General features: G+C 53.5%; 2 protein-coding genes across 6 annotated transcripts in view; one reads left to right on the top strand and one right to left on the bottom strand.

The window, feature by feature from the left end:
• Nucleotides 1–12,512, top strand: part of DOT1L (DOT1 like histone lysine methyltransferase) — a 79,387-nt gene extending 66,875 nt beyond the window's left edge. For 4 of the 5 annotated variants that reach the window (XM_021528254.3, XM_077788781.1, XM_021528257.3 and 1 more), the window contains 3 exons: nt 525–589; nt 1,459–2,418; nt 6,572–12,512. In XM_021528254.3, coding sequence (XP_021383929.1) covers nt 525–589; nt 1,459–2,418; nt 6,572–6,579 — 1,033 coding nt within the window. In that variant the 3' untranslated portion in view covers nt 6,580–12,512. Of the gene's footprint in view, nt 1–524; nt 590–1,458; nt 2,419–3,557; nt 5,286–6,571 lie in introns of those variants that run through there. The other variant, XM_077788783.1, reaches the window with a different exon arrangement.
• Nucleotides 12,513–14,702: 2,190 nt separating this feature from the next.
• On the bottom strand, nt 14,703–21,854 carry PLEKHJ1 (pleckstrin homology domain containing J1). The gene is made up of 6 exons (XM_021528302.2): nt 21,530–21,854; nt 20,409–20,476; nt 19,370–19,436; nt 17,600–17,690; nt 17,353–17,416; nt 14,703–16,950 (listed from the first exon to the last, which is right to left on the bottom strand). The coding sequence occupies exons 1-6, from the start codon at nt 21,621–21,623 to the stop codon at nt 16,885–16,887; spliced, it is 450 nt and encodes a 149-aa protein (XP_021383977.1). The 5' UTR covers nt 21,624–21,854; the 3' UTR covers nt 14,703–16,884.
• Nucleotides 21,855–21,898: the final 44 nt, after the last annotated feature.

Below are 21,898 nucleotides of genomic sequence, written 5' to 3' on the forward strand. Positions count from 1 at the left end.
CTCCTCCCCTCGACTCAGGAGGGGGCTCAGCCCAGGGTTGGCAGGAGCCTGGGAGGGTCCTGGCACAGGGTGCCCAGAGCAGCTGTGGCTGCCCCTGGATCCCTGGCAGTGCCCAAGGCCAGATTGGATGGGGCTTGCAGCAGCCTGGGATAATGGAAAGTGTCCCTGCCATGGCAGGGGTGGAATGAGATGAGCTTTGAGGTCCTTCCCAATCAAACCATCCTATGGTTCTATGGAAAATAATCACTATACTAATGTGGTTCTACCTTTTGTTTTGAAAGAAAAATAACAAAGTTCTCTGAAGGTGTACTAATCCTGTCAAAGAGCAGTTAATTCTTGTAATAGCTGCTGCATGAAAGTTGTGGTGGGTTTTTTGATGCTTGTAAATTCCTTTAGTGACACAAAACTGTGGGGCTGAGTTGGTTATTTATACCCTCCTCATGATCATGAGGAGTATAGATTGTGAGGGGAAATGTGCAAGAAGGTTTGCTATAGGTGCTATAACCTTTCTATTTTCCCACTAGAATTGAGAGGAAAATTGCAACAATATCATTGGAAAGCAAATCTCCACAGAAGACTGTTGAAAATGGTATGTGTGAGGAATGGGAATTGTTTGTGGTCATGGCTGGACTTGGGGATGGGTGAAGCTGGCAGTCAGGGGGATGTTTCTCTCTGCTGCTGGACCAAGTGTCATTCTTAATCATCATTAAGCCAGGTGGCTGCTAATTACAGATTTTGGGTCACTTCTTTCTGTAGTCACAGGTCAGCAAAGCTCTGATGAGTTTCACTGACTCAGGGTTTGAGGAGGGACCTGTAGTACAAAAATGGGGAAAAAGATCAGTATTCTTAGATTTTCCAGAGTGTAAAACTGAATTTTAAATACTTTTATGACTTCACAAACATTTCTGCCTTTGGTTCAGAAATATAATTACAGACTGATAAAAGGTGGGCTTTGAAGGATAAAAAATGTGCGTGCTGCCCAGAGGAGGGTCTGGAGAACCAGGAGCAGCTGAGGGAGCTGGGGGAGCTCAGCCTGGAGAAAAGGAGGCTTGGGGACTCCTCACTCTCTACAACTCCCTGTCAGGAGGGTGCAGCCAGGGGGAATCAGGCTCTGCTCCCAGGGAACAAGGGACAGGACAGGAAGAAATGGCCTCAAGGTGTCCCAGGTGTGGTTTAGGTTGGATATTGTGGGAATTTCTTCACTACAACGATTGTCAAGCATTGTTAGGGGCTGCCCAGGGCAGTGGAGGAGTCCCCATCCCTGGAAGTGTTCAGAAAACCAATGGATGTGGCACTTGAGGACATGATTTAGTGATAACCATGGTGGTGGTGCTGGGTGGTGATTTTAAAGGTATTTTCCAGCCTTAAGGACTCTGTGATTCTATAGAACCCCCTTTTCAAGGGGCAGATTTAGTGAATGCTGTTTATTGACATTTGTAAACCTTCCCCCCCAACCAGGTGGCAGCATATCGGGGAGGAAACAAGCACAAAGCAACGAGAGCATGAACAGCAGCAAATGGAAATCGACTTTTTCACCGATATCTGACATCAACCTGACCAAAACCACAGACAGCCCCTTGCAGGCCGTGTCAGCTCTGAGCCAGAACTCCCTGTTTGCCTTCAGGCCGCCCCCCGAGGACGGGCTGCCCATGGACACCAAGGTCCCGGGACACCCCAGGAAGAGCCTGGCAGTGCCCTCGGATGGGCTGAGCCCTGGCACAAACCCCCCCAATGGCTTCAGCTACAACGGGGGCCTGTCCTCCGAGCTGGGCCTGCACGGCTTCATGGACGGCGCTGCTCTTCCACACAAAGCCGGGGATGGCTCGGCTGCCAGCTGCTCCCTGGGCTTCCCCTCGCAGCGAGGCAAGGAGCTGGGGGCGGCAGACACGAACCTGTTCCTGAACAAGAGGCAGCTGGAAGCTCTGGGCTCCAAGGGAGAAGAGCTGAGCCGGCCGGGGGTGAAGGGCAAAGAGCTCAGCGAGCTGAGCGCCCGAGCGGGGGGGTCCGTGGAGAAAAACTCTGTGCAGCACAACGGAAAGGTCGGCAAGGGAAGGGACCGAGACGTGGAGTTTAAAAATGGCCACAACCTTTTCATTTCTGCTGCTGTTTCGTCTGGTGGCCTTCTGAATGGTAAAAGCCTTTCTACTGCTGTTTCCTCAGCAGGGAACCCAGCGCCGTCTGTCCCGACGCACCATCCTTTCCTCAACACTCTGACCACTGGATCACAGTTCCCCCTCGGCCCCATGGCCTTGCAAGCAAACCTCAACTCGGTGACAAATTCCTCAGTATTGCAGTCCTTATTTAATTCAATGCCAGCTGCTGCCAGTCTGGTCCACGTGTCATCAGCTGCAACCAGACTGACTAATTCTCACACTATGGGGAACTTCTCTCCTGGGGTTACAGGTGGAACAGTTGGAGGTAGGCAGAACTCTTTCTCTGGTATAAGACAGGGCCTAAAGGAAAGTCTGACGCTGCCTCTCCAGGGGTGAAACCCTTTCATTTCTACAGGATGCGAAGCAGATCTGTCCCACATAACCAGTCTCCTCTCTCTCTCTCTCTCTTTCTCTTGGAATTGCTAGGATGATTTCAGTTCCCTACAGTGAAATCTCATGAGCTTTGTCTGCTAGATGAGCTTGTTGTACCACCTTAATGAAACAATACACCCAGACTTTGTGATTGATAATGTTTGCTTGTTCAGATGTTGCTGTGTTGGAACCAACTTAGGTCTGCCTGCAGGTAACAGATTTGACTTGTCCTGGTACCATGTTAAGGATCTCTCACTTGTCAACTTGAGTAAAGGTTGAGTTTAGGCCTTGAATGGATTTAGCATGATCCAGGAGGAGCAGAACATCAGAGGAGCTGGTGTTGGGAGCTCTGTAGATTCTGGCCCGTGAATGGACATGAAGAGCATTTCCTGGCCAGGAAGGGCAATGCCATATGCACCTTGCACTTCTGGGATTCTGCACAGGCTTGGCTTCTGTGGCCCACACTGGGGACAAGCTGGCAGGACCAGAAGATAGGCTGAACCTGCCATTTCTAAGTGTCTAGGGCAGTTTTTCTTATCTGTCCATAATCATTCAGGCACCATGTCGGGAAATCCTAACTCTCACATCTCTCAGCACGTAGATTTGCTGGAATTACACCTCCCCTCTGCTGCCCTGTAAGTGGGGGAGCAGGAGGGTGGGGAGGGAAGAGCAGCACTTTGAGTCTTCAGATAAGCAACTCTAAAGATCACTTCTAATCTCATCAAAACTCTGCCCGTGTGGTATAGAACTGACAGTTCTTGGGTCTGACCATTTTTCCTCGTGGCATTTAGAGGTTGGCAGTAGGAAAGGTAAGTGGAATCTTTTGTACCTCCTGGCCTGCACCATTATCTCTTCATTGCTTGCTGCCTTCTCACGCTGCATATTTTTGTATGGGGCTGTAACTATTATAATTTTGCTTTTGTTAGTTTGTTTCTTTTTTTTTTTTTTTGTCTTTTTTGTTTTGTTTCTCTTGTCACTTGAGACTGTACAAAGCCCATCTGTTGAAGCTGAGTTTTTCTCTCCTGTTTGCAGGTATTTTTAACCATGCGGTGCCTTCTGCCTCCTCTCCTCATCAATTTGGAGCCAGTTTCAGCAGCAGTGCTGTCTCTAGCAGCACCGTGCTAAGCTTAAACCCTCTGCAGGCTGTTGCCAGCACCTCATCCTCATCCTTCCCACCCTCTTCCTCTAATTTAGTAACATCTAGTGAGACTAGACCTGCTCAGCACCTCAACAGAGCTCCAGTGCAATCTGTCTTTCATCCCCCTCCGCCCCCTCCTAACGTGTCCTTGCCTCCCCCTCCTCCTTTACTCGCTTCTAACTCTGAGCCTGCTCTCCTGCAGAACCTGCCCTCCATCCCTCCTGGCGAGACGTTCCTGCCCTCCTCCTCTGCTCCTGTCCAGTCTAACTCTTCTTTGTCTATTAAACTGGCTTCTCTCCAGCACAAGCCCTCCCGCCCCTCCTTTACAGTCCATCACCCGCCCCTGCCCCGCGTGCTCCCGCAGCCCAACGCCGCTGGCACGGCCGCTATGTGGGTGACCCTTGGCATGCAGCCTCCTTATGCTTCGCACCTTTCGGGGGTTAAGCCACGATAAAGAGCTTGCTTAGCTAACAGTTCTTGTTTTGTAAGGTAAGGCCAGACACAAAACCAGAGGAGTTTGCGTGCGAGATGCTCACTGACGCTTCTTCCTTTGCAGAGAGAGGCCAGGGCCGGGCTCCGTGAAACAGAAACCTCTGAAATGGGGAAAATGAACCCTAAAATGGGGGAGAGAAACCTCTGTAATGGGTAGAGAAATCTCTAAAATGTGGGGAGCAAATCAGCTGGTGGCAGAGGATGGGAAGTGTTGGTGCTCTCTGTTCTGGGAGTCAGGATTTCTCGACAAGGAGTGCTCACAGGGGTAACTCTGCTCTGCGTCAGGGTTTTATTCAAGCTGAGATCTCTTCATAGAAAGAGAAAGTATTATTTCTGGAGGTAGTAGCAGGAGGAAATGTCTATTTTCCATGTGGTTTTATACAGTTGTTGGAAGAGGGTGTTGCCCATCTGATCCCCCTCCCCTCTTGCACAGCCTGTTTATCCCAAACCAGTCCTTGTCCGTAGCACTGAGGTGCCCAAAGGTGCCTCTTTGTGACTCTGTGTGACAACGTGGTGGTCAGTAAAAACTGCCAGGCAACAACAGCTGCTCTAAATAGTCATTGAGTTAAAAATCTCTAGGTTATAAGTTTCAGCCTTGCTTGGAGAGTAAATTCCCTGGGCCTGCAGTGCAGTCAGTGTCCCCTGCAACACTGGAAACACAACCACAGGTAGCAGAGAAGGGCTGTGACTCCCTGTCACTTCCCTGTGCTGGACTTGCTGCCAGGGCCAGCAGGAACAGCCCCAGCAGATGTTTTATTTTTGCTCACAAGCCCTGGGAGCACAGGGAATGTGCAGGGGGGAGTGGGCTCCACTCTCCACAAAGGCTGTAGGAGAGGAGGGTTCTGGAGGCTGTGTGCATTTCTCCTGCAGCAGGTATTTATTGAACTGTCTCTAGAGCTACTCCAGAATAAACTGTACCACCACAGAGCTGGGTACTGTGGTTCATGCAAAGACTCTGTGGCAATCCTGCTGTACCAACTTGTGCTTGCCAAGTGCATCCAGCGTGCCCAGCCCCAGAGCTGGCTCCGTGTTTTCCTTGTAGGTCTGTGATGTTGTTGCTGTCCACTGGTACCAAAGCTACAAACGTGGTTGAACACACTTTGCTGCTTATAAAACTCAATTACAACATACCTGAGAGAGCCTCTGTGCATTGTGTGTAGTGTCTTCCTCATCAAATTCCTCCTCAGACACCACAAACCCCTGGTTAGGCTTTTGGGAGGCACGTAAGTATTGCCAGGTCCTTCCCTGCAGGAAAGGGAGGCTGAGGAAGGGTTTGTGTGCCAGCAGAGAGGAGGGCTTGGAAAACCCCAAACAGAGAGAGGATGGGGATGGTGAGGAGGGTCAGTTTGGGGTCTCTGTGTGAGATCCTCTGTTGGAATTACCTGGAACTGAGACCATGCTGGACTAGGATCCATCAGGTGGGACAGTCCCTATCACTGAAAAATACTGAAAATAGAGACAAAGCACAGAAGGGACCTGTAGAAAAATAGCTGGGTGTCAAAGCTGGGTTGTGGAGCTCAGGAGCAGAAGTGATGGTACCAGAGGTGGTTGTGATCCCAAGCCCTGTGACTTGAAGCCAAGGTGTTTGAGCAGTGGCCTTGATTTCAGTGAGAACAGAAATGTGTTCAGGTGTGTTTAGTCCTTGGGGAAGCAGGGCTGGAAGCAGGAACTGGGGATGAAATAATCTGCTTTGCTTCTGTGCTCTGGAGCCAGGCTGGGAGAGCTGGGGGTGCTCCCCTGGAGAGGAGAAGCTCCAGGGAGAGCTCAGAGCCCCTGGCAGGGCCTGAAGGGGCTCCAGGAGAGCTGGAGAGGGACTGGGGACAAGGCCTGGAGGGACAGGACACAGGGAATGGCTCCCAGTGCCAGAGGGCAGGGCTGGATGGGAGATTGGGCAGGAATTGTTCCTGGCAGGGTGGGCAGGCCCTGGCACAGGGTGCCCACCCTGGATCCCTGGCAGTGCCCAAGGCCAGGCTGGACAGGGCTGGGAGCAGCCTGGGACAGTGGGAGGTGTCCCTGCCATGGCACTGGATGGGCTTTGAGGTCCCTCCCAACCCAAACCTTTCTATGATTCATGATGTCCCTCCCCCACAATAATAACAAAACTCAAAGCAGATTAACTTTTACTATAAAAAGGTGAAATACTGAGGGGGGAAATACCTTTTTTACTCTTTCCCCCTCACTTGATTTCAGTCCCATAGAAAAGAGTTCAACACAGCCACAGCTTGAAAATCTGCAGCATTTGGAAGGGCCACACGTCCCTTGGAACATCCATCCTTTCCTCTAATTGGGATTGGGTCAAGATTTGCTTCATCTGAAGAGGTCTTGGAGCAATGTAGGAATGACTGACACTTCTAACAACACAGCAAATTTTTGCCTTTTATTTAGATGAGTCTCCTCCTCTCCTTCTGTTGTGCAGGTAACTAGGATTTCTACCTCAACCCAATGTGACCTATGCAAGGACAACGTGGACCAACTTCACTCGGCTTCCACTGAAAGGTGCTCACCTGGCCTGTGCAGGGGTTTCTACTCTTACTACTGGACAAAACAAAAATCATAAAAAAGACCTAAACAACAGAGCAAACATTTACTGTGAATCTGACTAAAAAAAAAAAAAAAAAAAAGGAAAAAAGGCAAAAAAAAAAAAAGGCAAAAGAAATGCTTAAAGCTCCAGTTTGTATTGTTGATAGTTTAGATAAAATATTTATCTTTTTTTTAAAGTGAAAACAAATTTGACTTATTTTATTCCACCTAGATTCATAAATGCAAGTTATTATTATTAAATTCTCTGGATACTAAAGGACTGGCACACCAGCAGAGATGTAAAAGAGCCTCCTCGGTGCTATTTTGTCCGTCAGAACTGTGCCTCTGGTTTGAATCCTTGGTGCTGATTTTGGGGGGTTGACCAATGCCAAACCCAGTTTTTAAAGGTCTGCAGATTATTTATTCCCCTGACTGTGTTCATATCCCAAAATCCTCTTGGTTGGCAGCCGGGGCTGACAGAGGAATGAATTCTCCCCCTGGGGTTTGGCTCGGACTGAGCCAGGCCCATTTTAACTGGGTGGGTTTTAATTGAGTTTGTGACTAACGAGGGCTCTGTGCTCCCCTCTGGAGCAGCCTGGGCAGGCACAGCCCACGCAGGCACAGCTGGAACAGGAGAAATCCAAGTCCTGCCCCATCCAAACTACTTCCCTGGGCCATTTGCAGTTGCTGGTGGCGCTGGGGTCACTGTGAATTTTGGTAGCTGGTCTGGTAACTCGCTTCTTGGGGCTGGCCTTGGTGTTTGAGCAGGGTGTGTGCTGGCTGGTGCTGGTGCAGCCCTTTCCCCAGCGTTGGGAAGGCTGAACATTGTGTTTCTGTCCTGCTGCAGGCTGCAGAGTTTGCTCAGCTCGTTGTTTTTCTGTTCCAAGCACGACGTGTTTCCTTGGTAGGGTTTTGATACTTGACTCCAACCCGGCTTGGCCGTGTACATGGATTAACAAGGTGCATTTTGCTTTTGTGTTCCTTTGCTTTTGAGTAGGTTCCTGAATGGTAGTTCACAAAAACACCCTGACCTGGCTGCCTGTGCTGTCACTGTCCCCCTGGGGCAGGGACTTGCGTCGTGACTCGGTGTCGTGCGCAGGAAGGGCTGATTTTAAAGAGCTGTGATGAAAACTTCTAAGTTTCCTATGCTTTATTTCCTTTGTTTTTAGTTTGTACAATGCACAATGAACCTGTAAAAACTTATTTATTCAAGTGCACAAAGTGAGGAGGAGAAGGAGGATCCATTTAAGGAAGATCAGGCTGGTCTGAGTTCAGGCCGGGCCAAGCACCAATAAAGAAAACTACAGTAGAAAGGGGATTGCAACAGCAAAATGACTGGAAAAAAAATCACATTCAGGCTTTGGAAAACACCTCCCTGCTGATCCTGATGCTCAGAGGGGCAGCACTGGCTTTAAATCCCTTCTGGTGAGTCTCCCACTGCAGCAGTCAGGCACTGGCAGGAGCTCCGTGGAGCACCTGGGGTCACAAAGAGCTGCTGTGGGTTTGGGGTCATTGAGGTCCCTGTGCCCTCCTGGGCTCTCCTGCTGCCTGGATCCAGCAGGGTTGGAAGTGTTTGGAGAGGGGGTCAGGGGCTGCAGCAGCTCCCACCCTCTGCAGGGCTCATCCTGGGCAGTCTTAGAGGGGTTTAGGACCAAGTGCAGTTTTCTGTGGATTCCTGAGTGTGTCTTCCATGGGAGCCTCTGAGTGCAGCCTCTGGGGTCTGGCTTTGCCTCCTTATCCACTGGGAAGGGACTGAAAGTCCTGAGAGTTGGGGGCATTTTGGAATGTTTCTGCTTTGTGTGGGACAGGCTGTGTCCTGCTGAGAGACTGGCAGCATGAGGAAAACCTGGAAAAGGGCAGGAATGCTCAGAGGAAGAGAGGAACATCCAGTAGCTTCTCGTAGGAGCCAAACACAGTGTATGTCCTGGAATCCAGGAGCACAGTAACCCAGATGTTTTGCAGCTGGGAGTTGGGCAGCTCCAGCTTCTTCCCCAGCACACAGCAGAGTGCTGGGGCTTCTGGAGACTGTAAATGAGTGATTGCTGGAGGGACAGCAGCCTTAATTAATCTCCTAATTACCTGTCCCCCATCATTTTTATCTCTGGTGAAAGAGAGAGAGGAGGAAATTCAAGTAGAAGCTTTTCATCCCCCTGGTTTTATCAGATCCTTTCCTGCAGAGGGGCCAGGATATGGTGCCCCTTGGAGCTCTTGTGCCTCCCTTCACCTCCAGGAAGAAAACTCAGCTGCCATCCCTGTCCTGGTCTGAGTGGTGCCCAAGGCACTCCCAAGATTCCTGCTGGAGAAGGAACCAACCCACAGATCCCATGGAACCTTCGGTGCTTCCCAGCACTGCTCCAGGCCTGGCTCTCCTGTGTCACCCACCCTGCTGGCACCTGACACTCCCTGGATGGTGAGGAGGGACAGATCCCTGTGGGAATGATGTGCTCTGCATCCAGCAGCTCCGGAGTTCTGGGGAGCCAGGCTGAGCTGTCAGAGAGGTCAGGGTGGCCTGGCCACTGTCTCCTCACTGTTGGACTCGCTGATCTGAAAGATCTTTTCCAACTGAAACAATTCTGTGATTCCAGGACCCTTTGGAGCAAAGGCCTTGGGTGAGGAGTTTGTCCCCTGCTCTTTGCTGGATGCTGTGGAAAAGCAAAAAGCAAAGCCTGTCTGTGCCTCGGTGTCACCTTTGGTCACTGCCTTGGTGGCCAGGCAGTGTCCAAGGCAGGGCTGGCTCAGGAGCAGCCTTGGCAACGGGCAGCACAAGCCCTGGAGCTCAGCCCTGTGGCTGAGCCCTGCCACCCCCAGGATTTTTGAGTCTGTGACTCTCCAGATGTCGTCCGGGAAGGCTCAAGGGAAGCAGACCCAGGAGTGAATCTTTGGGGTTCCCAGCAAGGGATCCAGCCTGCCTGAGCATCAGCCTTCCCCTGCCTGTGCAGCACTGCCTGCTGCCATCCCAGTGCCTGCTGTTCCCACACTGGGAGGATCTGGAGCTGCTCTGGCCTTGCTGGTGTGCTCCCCCCAGCCCAGGCCCTGCACTGTGACTGCTCCTGGTCGTGGTTCCCAGATTGTGCTTCCAGAGGGGCCCTGCTCAGCATGAGCTGGGGAGCCAAGGGGGCTGTTTGGGACTGGTGCCTCGGCACTGGCTGAGCTGGGAGATGTTTTTGCCAAGAGATTGCTGGTTTTGTCTTCCCTCTCCCTGACCTTTTATTGCTTTGCCATGATCTAGGGCAAACTCAGCTTAAAATCGTGGACTCAGAGAACATCCTGAGTTGGAAGGGACCTGGAGGCTCATCGAGTCCAGCTCGTGCTCTGTCTGCACACTGGGAAGAGCTCTCACCTGGCTGAGGGCAGACCTTGGAGCTGCTGGGATCTGATCCATGTGGCCACAGCTGTGACCCCCCTGCTGGAACACTGGGCCAGGAGCTGAAACCTGTTTGCAGTAATTGAAGATCCTCTGGAGCAATCAAAGCCAAACAGCTCCAAAAAAGAGAATTTCTCCTGCTGGTGCTGGGTCCAGTCCTTCCGGGGCTGTCACACAATTCCCCCTCCTCCACGCCCCTGCTGCCAGCACAGGACTCGCCAGGAAGCAAAAACACATCTTGGAGCAAGTCTGCTGCCAAAAAAATGGAATTTCCTGAGTGCTGTGCTGAGGAAAACCTGTCCCTGCTGCTGAATGTCAGCCTTGAGGAACAAGACTTGCGTGGGCTCTTCCTTTCTCGGGCATTTGCCACCTCTGGCTAGCCAGGCCCAGTCCCCTGGGACCCAAGGTGCTGGGAGGGCTCCAAAGGCACTGGACCTAAATCTGGGATTTGCTGCAGATGAGCAATTCAGCAGCAATTCTTCCATCAGCCAGGGATGTGGGGACACGCAGCAGTTGAGGGAGAGAGTGGGAAGCATTGCTGAGGCTGTAGAGGCTGGATCCGAGCTGGTGCAGGGGGTAATGGGAATTGGAGGTGTCCCTCCAGCCCCTCTTGGCTTGGCACAAATGAGGCTGTTCCCTGCAGGAATGTGTGGATCAGTCTGGACAACCAGGGAGCATCTTCACCTCAGTTCAGTTGTGGATGCAGTGGGAGAGAGGAGGAGGAAAGCAGCTTTTTAGGGAAGCAGCAGGAGTGCAGCACATCCTCACTGCCCTGGCATTCTGGGATGAGTTCATCTCCAGCTCCTTCTGATCACCAGGAATTTGTGTCTCCTCAGCCACACAGACCAGAAATTCTTGTGCTTCCATCTCTTTACCTTCTTTGCTGTTGGGGACAGCACTTTATCTTCCAGTGCAGCCTTTGTGCTCCCTCTGCTCTTGGCTGGGCTTGGGCTCTGGGCTCAGCCTGGCAGGGAAATGGGATTCCCACTCACTGCTGGGATCAAGCTGAGCTTGGAGGGTCTGAGTCTGGGATCACACCCACAGTCCCTGAAGTCCTGCAGGCAGGAAGGTGGCATCACTTGGTCATGAATGGATTTATTCATCTCTTCTTGAATCCAGAGATTCCAAATCCCCAGGACTTGACACTCCTTAGTGTGAAACTTGCCCAGCTCTGGGTCGCACTCAGTTCAGCTGAGTCACTTTGTTCTTTCTTTAGTCAAATTTAATCCTTGAGGAAGTCACTTGAGCAATTGCAGCCCAGGAGTGGAAAGGTTTCCAGTCTGATCAGCTCTTCCATCCCACCTGGAACATGTCCAGCTGCAGCATTGCTCCGGGGCTGTGTCCCTGCCCTCACCCCTGGGGACAAGTTTCTTTCTGAGACGTGTGCTGGGGTCACTTCTTCAGCCTTCTTTGGGGTTGGACTAAATGACTTTTAAAGGTGCTTTCCAATCTTCTCAAACTGTTCTGATTCCCTGTCCAGACACATGTGAGAGGAGGTGGGTGAGAGCCGGACCTGCTGCTCCTGCACCTTCACCCCAGCCCTGTGGGGTACAACAGCTGGCAGCTCAGGTGCTCCCCACCACACTGGATTTACTGCCTGTGGTCACTGTTTCCATCTCATCCCAGCCTTCCCTTGGAAGGACATGGATCTTCCTGCTCTGCTGGGCTGCCCCTTCCAGGTCTTTTCCTGTGGCGTGGACAGGCAGCCCTGGGGTTCGGTCCTTGTTGCGATTGTGTGTTCAGAAAGCAGCACCTGCTACCCCCACTTGGTATTTTCCCATTTGGACGACAGTCCAGGCAGAGGAGAGGCCGAGGGACTGGGGGCAGGGACAGTCCCAGCGTGCAGAGCTGCTGGGGACACCCAGCCCGGGCTCAGGGAGGGCACAGCCGGCGCTTGCAGCTCCTCCGAGCCCTGCAGTGCCCACCTTGGCACCGGGAGCTGTGGGGTCTGTGGGATCTGTGCCCTCGGGATGCTCTGGTTCCCTGGTCCCCTCCAGCTTGAGCTGCTCTCAGGCTGCTGTGGTGATTCCCCTCCCTGCTCAGCCTTCCCTGGGCCCTTCCTCCCCTCCTCAGCAGGGATGGAGCTCCCCGGGGCTGCCTGTGCTGGCCCAAGGTGGCTCCTGTGGGACCCCTTTGATTCGGTGCTGGGATTCACCCTCTGCAAACCCGAGGGGTCTCTGTGTGTTTTGTCCTGGGTAACTCCACCCTGCAATGATCCCAACTCCCAGGCGTGGAAAATTCTGCTTTTCTTGTTTTGCCTGAGCCAAAAGCACAGAGAGGATTAAGGACTGGGAGCAGGGGAGGGCCTCGGACGGGGCTGTGAACCCAAAATGCTTTTGGGGAGCAGAAACTACACAGTGTTTTTGTGAACTATCTTTGCAGCACTGAGGAAAAATCACAGGAATTGGAGTTTTGGGAGTAGAGATGTGCAGTCAGTGTATGAATATTTGAAGTCTTACTGGTTTTAAAGGGTTTTTTTTCTTTTTTTTTGCTCCATTTCCATTTTCCGCTCCATGTGCGGATCAGGTTTTCACTAAAAGCTGTTTCAAAATGTTGTTGTGCCATATTTTATTTATCCTTATACATTATAAATATATAAATATATATTTAGACTGAATATTGCATTGAAAGATGCTGTTATTGGGAACTTCAGGGTTTAAACTTGAGACAAAAAAAATTGGGAAATAATTCTCCAGTACTTTTACTGTTTGGGACCTTCTTCCTGAAGAGGCTCCTTGAATTCTTTATGGTGTAAAAACAAAATCACATCTGAAAATTCCAAGTTTGACAATGCTAACCCTGAAGTTCTCATGTTTGTGATCCTTTGGTTTTCTTGAGGTACATCTGGTTGCTTTTCTGGTGCAGTCAAATAATTTTTTAAAAGGTTTTTGTCTCTGGAGTTATTGAAGAAAAGATGGAATGGGTTGATCCATCCTGCTTGGCTTTTTTAATCTATTAATCTTTGAAGTGATCAATTTCCGATTAAAACCCAACTTTTTAGGTCTCTGTTCTACTTAAACTTTTTAGGAGTGAGAGCCTGCCCTCGCTGAGTGGGACTTGGATGGGGAAAGCAGTAGATGATGAGGTTGCTGTTGCTCAGGAATTGATTAGTAAACTTTTAACTACTAATAAAAATCCATTTTTCAATGGATTTTTAGAAAAACCCATTTTCTTAGGACAGTGATATGGGATGTTTCCTAGTGAATAGGAATTAGTTTATATAGTTTAGCCTATTAAACTGAATTATTTAAAATTCAAACTTCCCCTAATTTATCTTTTTTTTTTTTTTTTTGGTTGGTTTGTTTTTGGATTTCTTTTTTTTTTTTTTTTTTTATACTGGTAAGTTGTTCTGTCATTCCTTTCATTCCTGCCTAGCAGTAGTGTGAATTCTGGTGTGTATATATGTATGTATAATATATATATTTCCACCCGGCCTTTCTAATTCTCCACAATGTAAGAGTTAGTTTTTGCTCCCCTCCCTCCACTTAATTTCTTGTGTCTCCCTTGATTTGTAATTGAAACGATGCTTTGAAGTTTTGTCTTTATATTAAAGTGTCTGTATTTTAATACACCGAGCTTGTGTGGACTTTCACTGCCTCAGCAGGAATGAGGAGGGAGTTGGGATTTGGGGATTTTGTGGGGGCACAGAGGGACAGAGATGCCTGAACCCCGCAGCACCTTCAGCCCTGAGGGTTGGGGACGCTGTGCTGGGCACTGGGGAGGGACAGAGGGCCTGGGGACAGCTCTGAGCCCGTCAAGGGACACTGAGGGGCTGGAGCGTGCCCAGGGCAGGGGCAGAGCTGGGGAAGGGGCTGGAGCACCAGGAGAGGCTGAGGGAGATGGGAAAAGGGCTCAGCCTGGAAAAAAGGGGGATCAGGGGGGACCCTGTGGCTCTGCACAGCTCCTGACAGGAGGGGACAGCTGGGGAGGCTGGGCTCTGCTCCAGGGAACAGGGACAGGAGGAGAGGGAACAGCCTCAGGCTGGGCCAGGGAGGTTGAGGTTGGAAATTGGGAACATTTCCTCACAGAAAGGTTTGTGAGGCACTGGAAGGGGCTGCCCAGGGCAGTGCTGGAGTCACCAGCCCCTGGAGTGTTGGATGTGGCACCTGGGGACAAGGGCGGCGATGGCCATGGCAGTGCTGGGTCATGTTGGACTTGATCTTTTTAAAGGTCTTTTCCGACCAACTTCCATGATTCCCAACCCATCCAAGCTTTGCTCCCTTTTAGCCAGCAGTGGCATCAGTGCAGCAACTCCACAGGCATCCAGGGATGTGTTTAAACCTCAGAGCTGGATGCCACAAACACTTCCTGAGCCAATTCCCTGCTGGAATTTAAATGAGACACAGCCCCAGGTTCACCCAGAGCCCCCAGCCCCTGGCTCTGCCGGGCCACAGCCTGACCCAGCTCCTCTTCCTACACAGGTTTGTCACCTGCCACTGGCCTGGCTCCAGCACCAGCTGGATTAGCTGACCTTTAAAGGTTCCTTCCAACCCAGATTATTCTCTGATTGTCTGAAAAAGCCTCTCCAAAGCCCCTGGTGGAGCCATCTCCAGCAGGGTCCTGAGCAGGAACCACCCCTGGTGCCCCTGGGCAGGCCCTGAGCTGGCTCCAGCCACCCCTCCCAGGGAGGTTTTGGTGTTGTAGAACAATTCTGACCATCACAAAGATTAAAACAGGATTTATTGGGAATGTTCACTGTACAACACAGAATGGCTTTCAGGGAGCCTAGAGCTGTCTCTAGCTGAAACACAACAAGCAAAGTCATCAGAATGTGAAAAATGAGCAATTGTCTGTAAATCGCCGACAGTTGATGCAAATTTCAAAGTATCTACAAAGTACCATCCTCCCTCCCTAAATCCCACCCTGTGTCCCAGCCCTGCCCTACATGGATCTGAGTCCCTGGGCCTGGCCTGGCCCTGGCAACTCTTCACAGCTTTTGTTGTACATTCAGTTAGGAAATGTCATTGGTGATGAACATTCAAATCCGTGTTGGGCTTTGCTCTTGCTCACCCAACTGTTCCCTGGAACAGCAAATAAAACACCATTTTCTGCACAGTGACACTGGAGGGTGGCAGCTCCACCTGGGGAAAGGTGTCCAGCGAGGAGGCCACCGAGTCCTGCAAGGCACAGGTGACACATTTGCTACAGTGGTGGTGCCCAGCTGAGAACTCAGCTCTGCTTTGTAAAACTGCAGGCTGGGCAGGATTAAAATGCCCTTTGGAGTCATCCAAGGATACTGATTCCCTAAAGCACAGGTCCTGTGTGTTCCTGCTCTTAATCCCTTGCTGCTGCTTCCCCTGGAGTTGCCATCTGTCTGCAACCCCCCCTGGATTCTGCTCCCTCCCTGCTGCCCTCGGCTGATCCCCCAGGACAGCTGATTTTGGTAATTTCTGGAGCAAGCACCTGGAATGATTCAAGGAAAAGGGAGTATTTGGGGAGGAAAAATGGAAAAATCTCAGCTTTGAGATAAAAACTAAAGCATCAGTGACAGTTGTCACTATTGGTACTTAGCTGCATGAGGTAAAGAGGGAACCATCAGGATGCCAAAGGCTGCAGTGTAGCCTCTGGTTTGGACATTAATTCTCAGCCAAGGAGAAAAAGACCCCAAAATTCCCTTCAAATCCAGCTCAGAGGCTGCTCCACCCCTTCCCTGGGCTGGGCAGCTGGAGGGGAACAACATCCAGAGCTGCAGCCCCCAAAGCCTGGGCCAAGCCCCTGCCCTGCCCCAGCCCCAGCCCCATTCCTGCTGCCAGCAGCCTCTGACAGTGGCTCCTGGGACCTTCCCCGAGGCCTTTCCTGGGAGTTTTCCCAGGCTGGTTCCAGGGAAGCTGCTCTGGCAGTCAAGAATCTGGGTCTGCTGCAGCCCTGGGTGTGGGGAGTGTCCTCCATGCCCCATGTCTGGGCAGTTTTCCTTGGTGCAGCCAGAGCCAGGGCGGGTCCTGTGGGGGTGTTGTTCCTAATCCTTATCTCTTCCCTGCAGGAGCTCCAGGACAGGCAGCCCTGGTTCCCTGGCAGCTCACTGTGACCTTGGCAGTTTTTTGGTCTGTCCCTTTGGACAAAGGGGACACACAGAGGGGAGAAAAGCTGCAGCAGTGGCTCAGGGAATGAAGGGTTAATGCCTGGCTGAGCTGGTGCATGTCGTGCAGCTCCATCCTCCAGCCAAAGGGAGCAGCTCCTGCCTTTGCCAGCTTCTCCATCTGCCTCTCCTCCCTGGGAAGCTGGATCACTGCAGAGCTCTGCAGACAGGCAGGATCACACAGGGATCTCTCCCTGTCTTTGTTCCCTCGTGCTCTGCAGCTTTGTTCTTTTGGATGGGCTTATCCAGCCCCCAGGAATGCCAGCACCTGCCCAGTGGAGGGAAAAGAAGACCCCAAGAGGCTGTGGCTGCACAGGGCTGATGTCCCTCTCCATCAGCTGGAGCTGTGGCTGAGCTGGCTCTTCTCTGGAGGGGCAGGAGGGGGTTAATTTGGAGCTAGAAATGCATCAGTCACATCCTCTTACAGCCAGGGATGAGCCTGGGATGGCTCCTGGGAGACTGCAGAGGATCCTGAGCCAGGGAAGCTGAGCAGAAGGGTGGAGCTGGCCCGGGTGGCCCCAGCACAGCCTGGAGGAGAGCAGGTGCTGGGAGCTGTGTCAGCCCCTGCCCCTGCCCATGCCAGGGCTGGGGGCTCTGCTCCCACTGCAGCATCCATGGAGCAGCTCAGCCCCCCAGGCTGGGGCACCAGGAATGTGCAACGAATTCCCTTAAAAAAAAATACAAAACATTGGGGTAATAAATAAAAAAGTCACGTGGTCACAGTGGGGAGCTGCTGTCCTGCTGGGATGGAGCCAGGAGCCAGGTGAGGTCACTGCCTGTGTGCTCCCAGCTGGAAACGAGCTTCCTCAGAGATCCCATACTGCTCCAGGGGGTCCTGTGGGGGAGCACAGGGAGGCACCAGTGAGATGCAGACAAAGCCCAGCAGCCCTTGGGACACACGGGACACAGCAGGGAGCCAAGGTCCAGGGGAGCCACAGTCACGTCCCTCCCTGGAGCAGGGGGTGAGCAGCATCTCCACCCATGGATCTGCCCAGGTGTGAACTGTTCCAGCTCTGCGCCTGTCCAGCTCCAAACCTTGGGCCACTCCAGCATCAGAGTGTGTATCAGAGTTAGGTGAGCACCCAGGAGAAGGTCTTCAGGTCTGGCTGTGGAGACCATGGCTCCCTATGGGATCTGGAATCTCCTTCCCACACACAGCCTGGGCAGGACTGGCAGCAACAGCCCCTGCTGCCAGCCAGAGCCATCAGCCACACCTGAGCTGCAGGGACTCACTCACCTTCCCTGTCATCTTCTGGATCTCGTTCCTGTAGAAAATCAGGCTCCTCCTCAGGAACTCGTAGCTGCAAGACAGGAACAGAGCACGGGAAGGGCTGAGCAGAGAAGGATGTGGGGAAGTTTCAGATGCTATTTCGAGCTGGAGGGAAGCTTGTCTGGGAGGAGACAAGCACTGCCCTCCCAGTTCCTGATCCCAGAACACAGCCCAGAGCCCCCAGCACTGCCCTGGCTCCGAGGGCTCAGCCCACCTGGCTCTCTTGAGTGCCTCAACCCACTCCTGGCACTGCTCCTCCGTGGCACACTCAAAGCAGTATTTCCTCTCTGGCTCCTCGATGAAACCTGCCAGGGACAAGGAAAAGGCTCCAGGCAGGTCCTGGCAGAGCTGCTGGTGCTCCCCAGACTCTGCCAGGCCACAATTAGCAGCTCTGTTAACGAAGATGAGGTGGGAATGAGTCTGCAGCCCCCACCTCCAGCCCCTCTCCCATTGCCTGGGTGGCTCTGGGTGCCTGGGGCAGCTGCCCACAGCATTTCCCAGCTTACAGCAGCCAGAGACCTTGGGAAGAGCAGCTTCCCAAACTGAGGGTGAATTGAACTGGACCACACGGCCAGATCCAGGACTGACTCCCTGAGGCCCCTTGCAAAGACACCAGGAATTTAAATCCAAGTGGGAACAGCCCTGAGAGAGGAACTGGGATACCTGCAGGGAGCAGCCAACAGAGGAGTTAAACTGCACTGGGAGAAGGCCCTGAGCTGCCTTTGCTGGAAGCTTTTGGGAACGTGGTATTCACATGGTACTCCCACCATGGAGAGCAGGTCCTGGTGCCACTCCAGTTCTTGACCAGGACAGAGCCAGGACATGCCACCAGTTCCTGTCCCCAAAGCTCTGCTGAGCAGACCCTCAGGGCTGCTGCTGCCAAGCACCTGGGTCAGGCTGCACCAGCACCTCGGGATGGGCTGTGGACACATCCCAACACCAGGTACCGCTGGGTTTAACCCTGCTCAGGAATCCTCCTCCACCAGAGCTCCCAAAATCCCTAAAGCCCCAAAATCCAGCACATGGTGCTCCAGGCTCAGTGTGTTCAGGCAGTTTGTGGGTCCTTTGGAAGCACAGAGCAGAACCACAGCTGTGCCTGGCAGCCAGGCCAAAAGATACAGGGATGGCCTTGGAGAAACATCCTGTTATTGTGGCCACATACCTCTGGCAGAGGGGAGAGCTGCGGGATGAAAGGCTGCTCCCAGGGGAGCTGGCCCAGCTGCCGCTGCACAAGGACGCACAGAGGGGAGGATGGGGCTGGAGCAGCTTTATCTGAGCCTCTCTAGGGTGTTTTTTGGATAAAATGCAGCAGCACAGAGCAGATCTGTCAATAACCAAGCTCCCCCTGCCAGAGATTCCACAGGCAGGCAGTGGGGCCTGGCTGCTCTTAGTGCTGCTCTGCACGTGCAGCTGTGCAAGTCCCTCAGGCTGTGCCATGGAATATCCCTGAGCTTTCCTCGGGATGGCCACAGGCACAGTGAGGAACAGCTGGCACCTGAGGAGGGGAAAGGTTGAGGAATTGGTAAAGTTGGAAATGGCCTTTAAGACCATCAAGTCCAACCATCAGCTCAGCACCACCAGGTTCACCACTCACCCCTGTCCCCAGGTGCCACATCCACAGATCTCCTGAACACTCCCAGGGATGGGGACTCCACCACTGCCCTGGGCAGTCCGTGCCAGTACTTCCAAACCTTTTTGGTGAGTAAATTTTCCCCAGTATCCAATCTAAACCTGTCCTGGGCACAACTGGAGGACATTTCTTCTTGTCTTGTCCTCTGTTCCCTGGGAGCAGAGCCTGACCCCCACCTGAAGGGCCCTGACCCCACTGAGGGAGAGGAGAAGGGCTGGGGGCAGTGACCCCACTGAGGAGGGGAAGGGCTGAGCTGACCCCACTGCACCAGGGAAACAGGGGAAAGCAGAACTGAGCATTCAGCATTCCCTTTCCCACCAGGGGAAGGCAAAGGGGTGCACAGGCAGCACTCACTGATGGAGAAGACGTTCTCCTCCTCTTTGGTGATCTTGCAGTGCTCCAGCAGCAGAGCTCCAATGGGCTGAAAACACATGGAGAGAAGGTTTAACCCACAGGGGCCCCAACACCACGAGGGCTCAACCCACGGTACTTCCCTGGAGCCTTTTAAGCAACTTTCACAAGCTGGTGCTGCTTTTGAATAATTCATTCTGATTGCACCATATTTCATGTTCCTTTAATCACCTTTTCATGCCAGTCTCACCTGCAACACTTTGCATTTGTTAATTAGGTGTCAATCATCTCTACTGGCTCAGTTTCAGCCTGGTCTTAACCACTCTGTGATACCAGAGAAAAACATTTGCTTTTAAAATCAAAGATGAAACATTTACTGTGACACCCAGAATAACCAACACTGAGCTATGCAAGGGCTGTCCTGGAGCCTTGCAAGTGTGAGCAGAGCTGCAGCAGCTGAGGATGACCAAAAAACCACCTGGTACTACTCAGGGACACGGGGACAGCAGGTGACATTGGCCATGAACAAAAGCAACCACAAGAAATCCTTGTCCAAGTGAACCAACATGTCAGAAGCAAATCAGGCAGCAGGGAAGGGATTGCAGACCTGATTTATCTTGCATTTCATACAACTCTTTGGGTTGGAAGAGATCTCAAAGCCCATCCAGTGCCACTCCTGCCATGGCAGGGACACCTTCCACCATCCCAGGCTGCTCCAAGCCCTGTCCAGCCTGGCCTTGGGCACTGCCAGGGATCCAGGGTGGGCACCCTGTGCCAGGGCCTGCCCACCCTGCCAGGAACAATTCCTGCCCAATCTCCCATCCAGCCCTGCCCTCTGGCACTGGGAGCCATTCCCTGTGTCCTGTCCCTCCAGGCCTTGTCCCCAGTCCCTCTCCAGCTCTCCTGGAGCCCTGCTGAACTGATGGAAGGTGGACCCTGCTCCAGCTCTGCCATGCACCATTTTCCCAGCCCACACAATCCAGGCATAGAAAAAGAAGAAAGGAGGAGGGGAACAAACCCCACGCAGAGGCCCAATCCCTACCTCAGCCTCATCGGTGCGGAAGTAGAAGAGAAAGTTCACCACGAGCTTCACCAGGCGCTTCTTCAGCACTGCAGGGGCACAAGGGAGCAGGGCAGGGCTGAGGCAGGGGCACGGGGAGCAGGGGAGCCCTGCCCACCCTGCCAGGGCCCAGCGTGGCGCTGACCCCACCAAGGCACCCCCCGAGGCTGCTCCCTCAGGGTGACAGTGTCTGAGTGGCCTCAGGGTGACAAAGCCCCTGAGCAGCTCCCGGGCAGTCAGAGCTCACAGCAGCAGCACCACGGGGCTCCAGGCACTCCAGGAAAAGCTCCGGATCCTGGGAGCCCTGCCTGGAGCTGCCAGCACGGGCGTCACCCCCACGGGACAAAGTCCAGCAGGTGCTCAGAGGACGAAAGGCTCAGGACAAGGGAGTGAGCACAACACTGCTTGTTTGCAGGGGAATTTTCTAGGAGATTTCAGGGAAGACCTTCTTCCCCAGATCCCCTGGAAATGGGGGATCTCCCTGGCCCCAGCCCAGCCCCAGAACCTCCCTGCACGCCCATACTGGAGCCCAGCACTCGTGCTCCCCACTGCCACACTCCAGCCCTCCCAGCCTGCCTGTCCCCAGCCCTGCCTCCCAGCACTCCCAGTCCTGCCCTGGTTTCCCAGCCTGGATTCTCCAGTACCCTCAATCCTCCCACCCAGCTCCCCCAGACCCTCTCCAGCCTCTTCCCCCAGCAGCTCCAGTTCTGATTCTGCAGTCGGGGCCCCTCAAGTACCCTCAGCCCTTCCCTGGTCCTACCCCAGTTTCCCACTCGTGATTCTCCAGTTCCCCCAGCCCCACCACCCACGGCACCTTCCCAGTCCCTCCCAGTATCCCCAGTCCCGACTCTGCCCCCCAGGTACCGCCGGTCCTGTCCCACCTTCCCCTGCCTCCCCCAGCACTCCCAGTTCGCCCAGTCCCGGCTCGGAGCCGCCCCAGTTTCCCCAGTATCCTCAGCCCCACCGCCGCAGCTCCCCTCGCACACCGCTCCCGCTGTCCCAGCCCTGCCTCCCCGCTCGGGGCCCCTCAGGCAGCGCCGATCCCCCCGCGCTCCCGCCCCGGTACCCCAGCCCCGGCTGCGCCCCGCGCGGATCCCGCTCACCGCTGCCCTTCTTGGGGACACTCATGCGGATCTCGGCCGCTTTCTCGGCCGGCTGCCGGGCCAGGGACAGCAGCTCCCGCTCGTTGTAGCGCATGGCGGGCCCCGGCCCCGGCCACGGCCCCGCCCGGGCCGCCCCAGCGCCGCCGGAAGCGCCCTCAGAGCGCCCGGAACGGCTCCGGGGCCGGAACGGCTTCGGAGCCCGGAACGGCCTCGGCGGGCCGGAACGGCTTCGGGGCCCGGAACGGCTTCAGAGCCCGGAACGGCTTCGGAGCCCGGAACGGCCTCGGCGGGCCCGGAACGGCTCCAGGGCCCGGAACGGCTTCGGGGCCGGAACGGCTTCGGGGCCCGGAACGGCTTCGGGGCCGGAAC

The sequence above is a fragment of the Lonchura striata genome, chromosome 28, assembly GCF_046129695.1.
Source record: "Lonchura striata isolate bLonStr1 chromosome 28, bLonStr1.mat, whole genome shotgun sequence".
Classification (NCBI taxonomy): domain Eukaryota; kingdom Metazoa; phylum Chordata; class Aves; order Passeriformes; family Estrildidae; genus Lonchura; species Lonchura striata.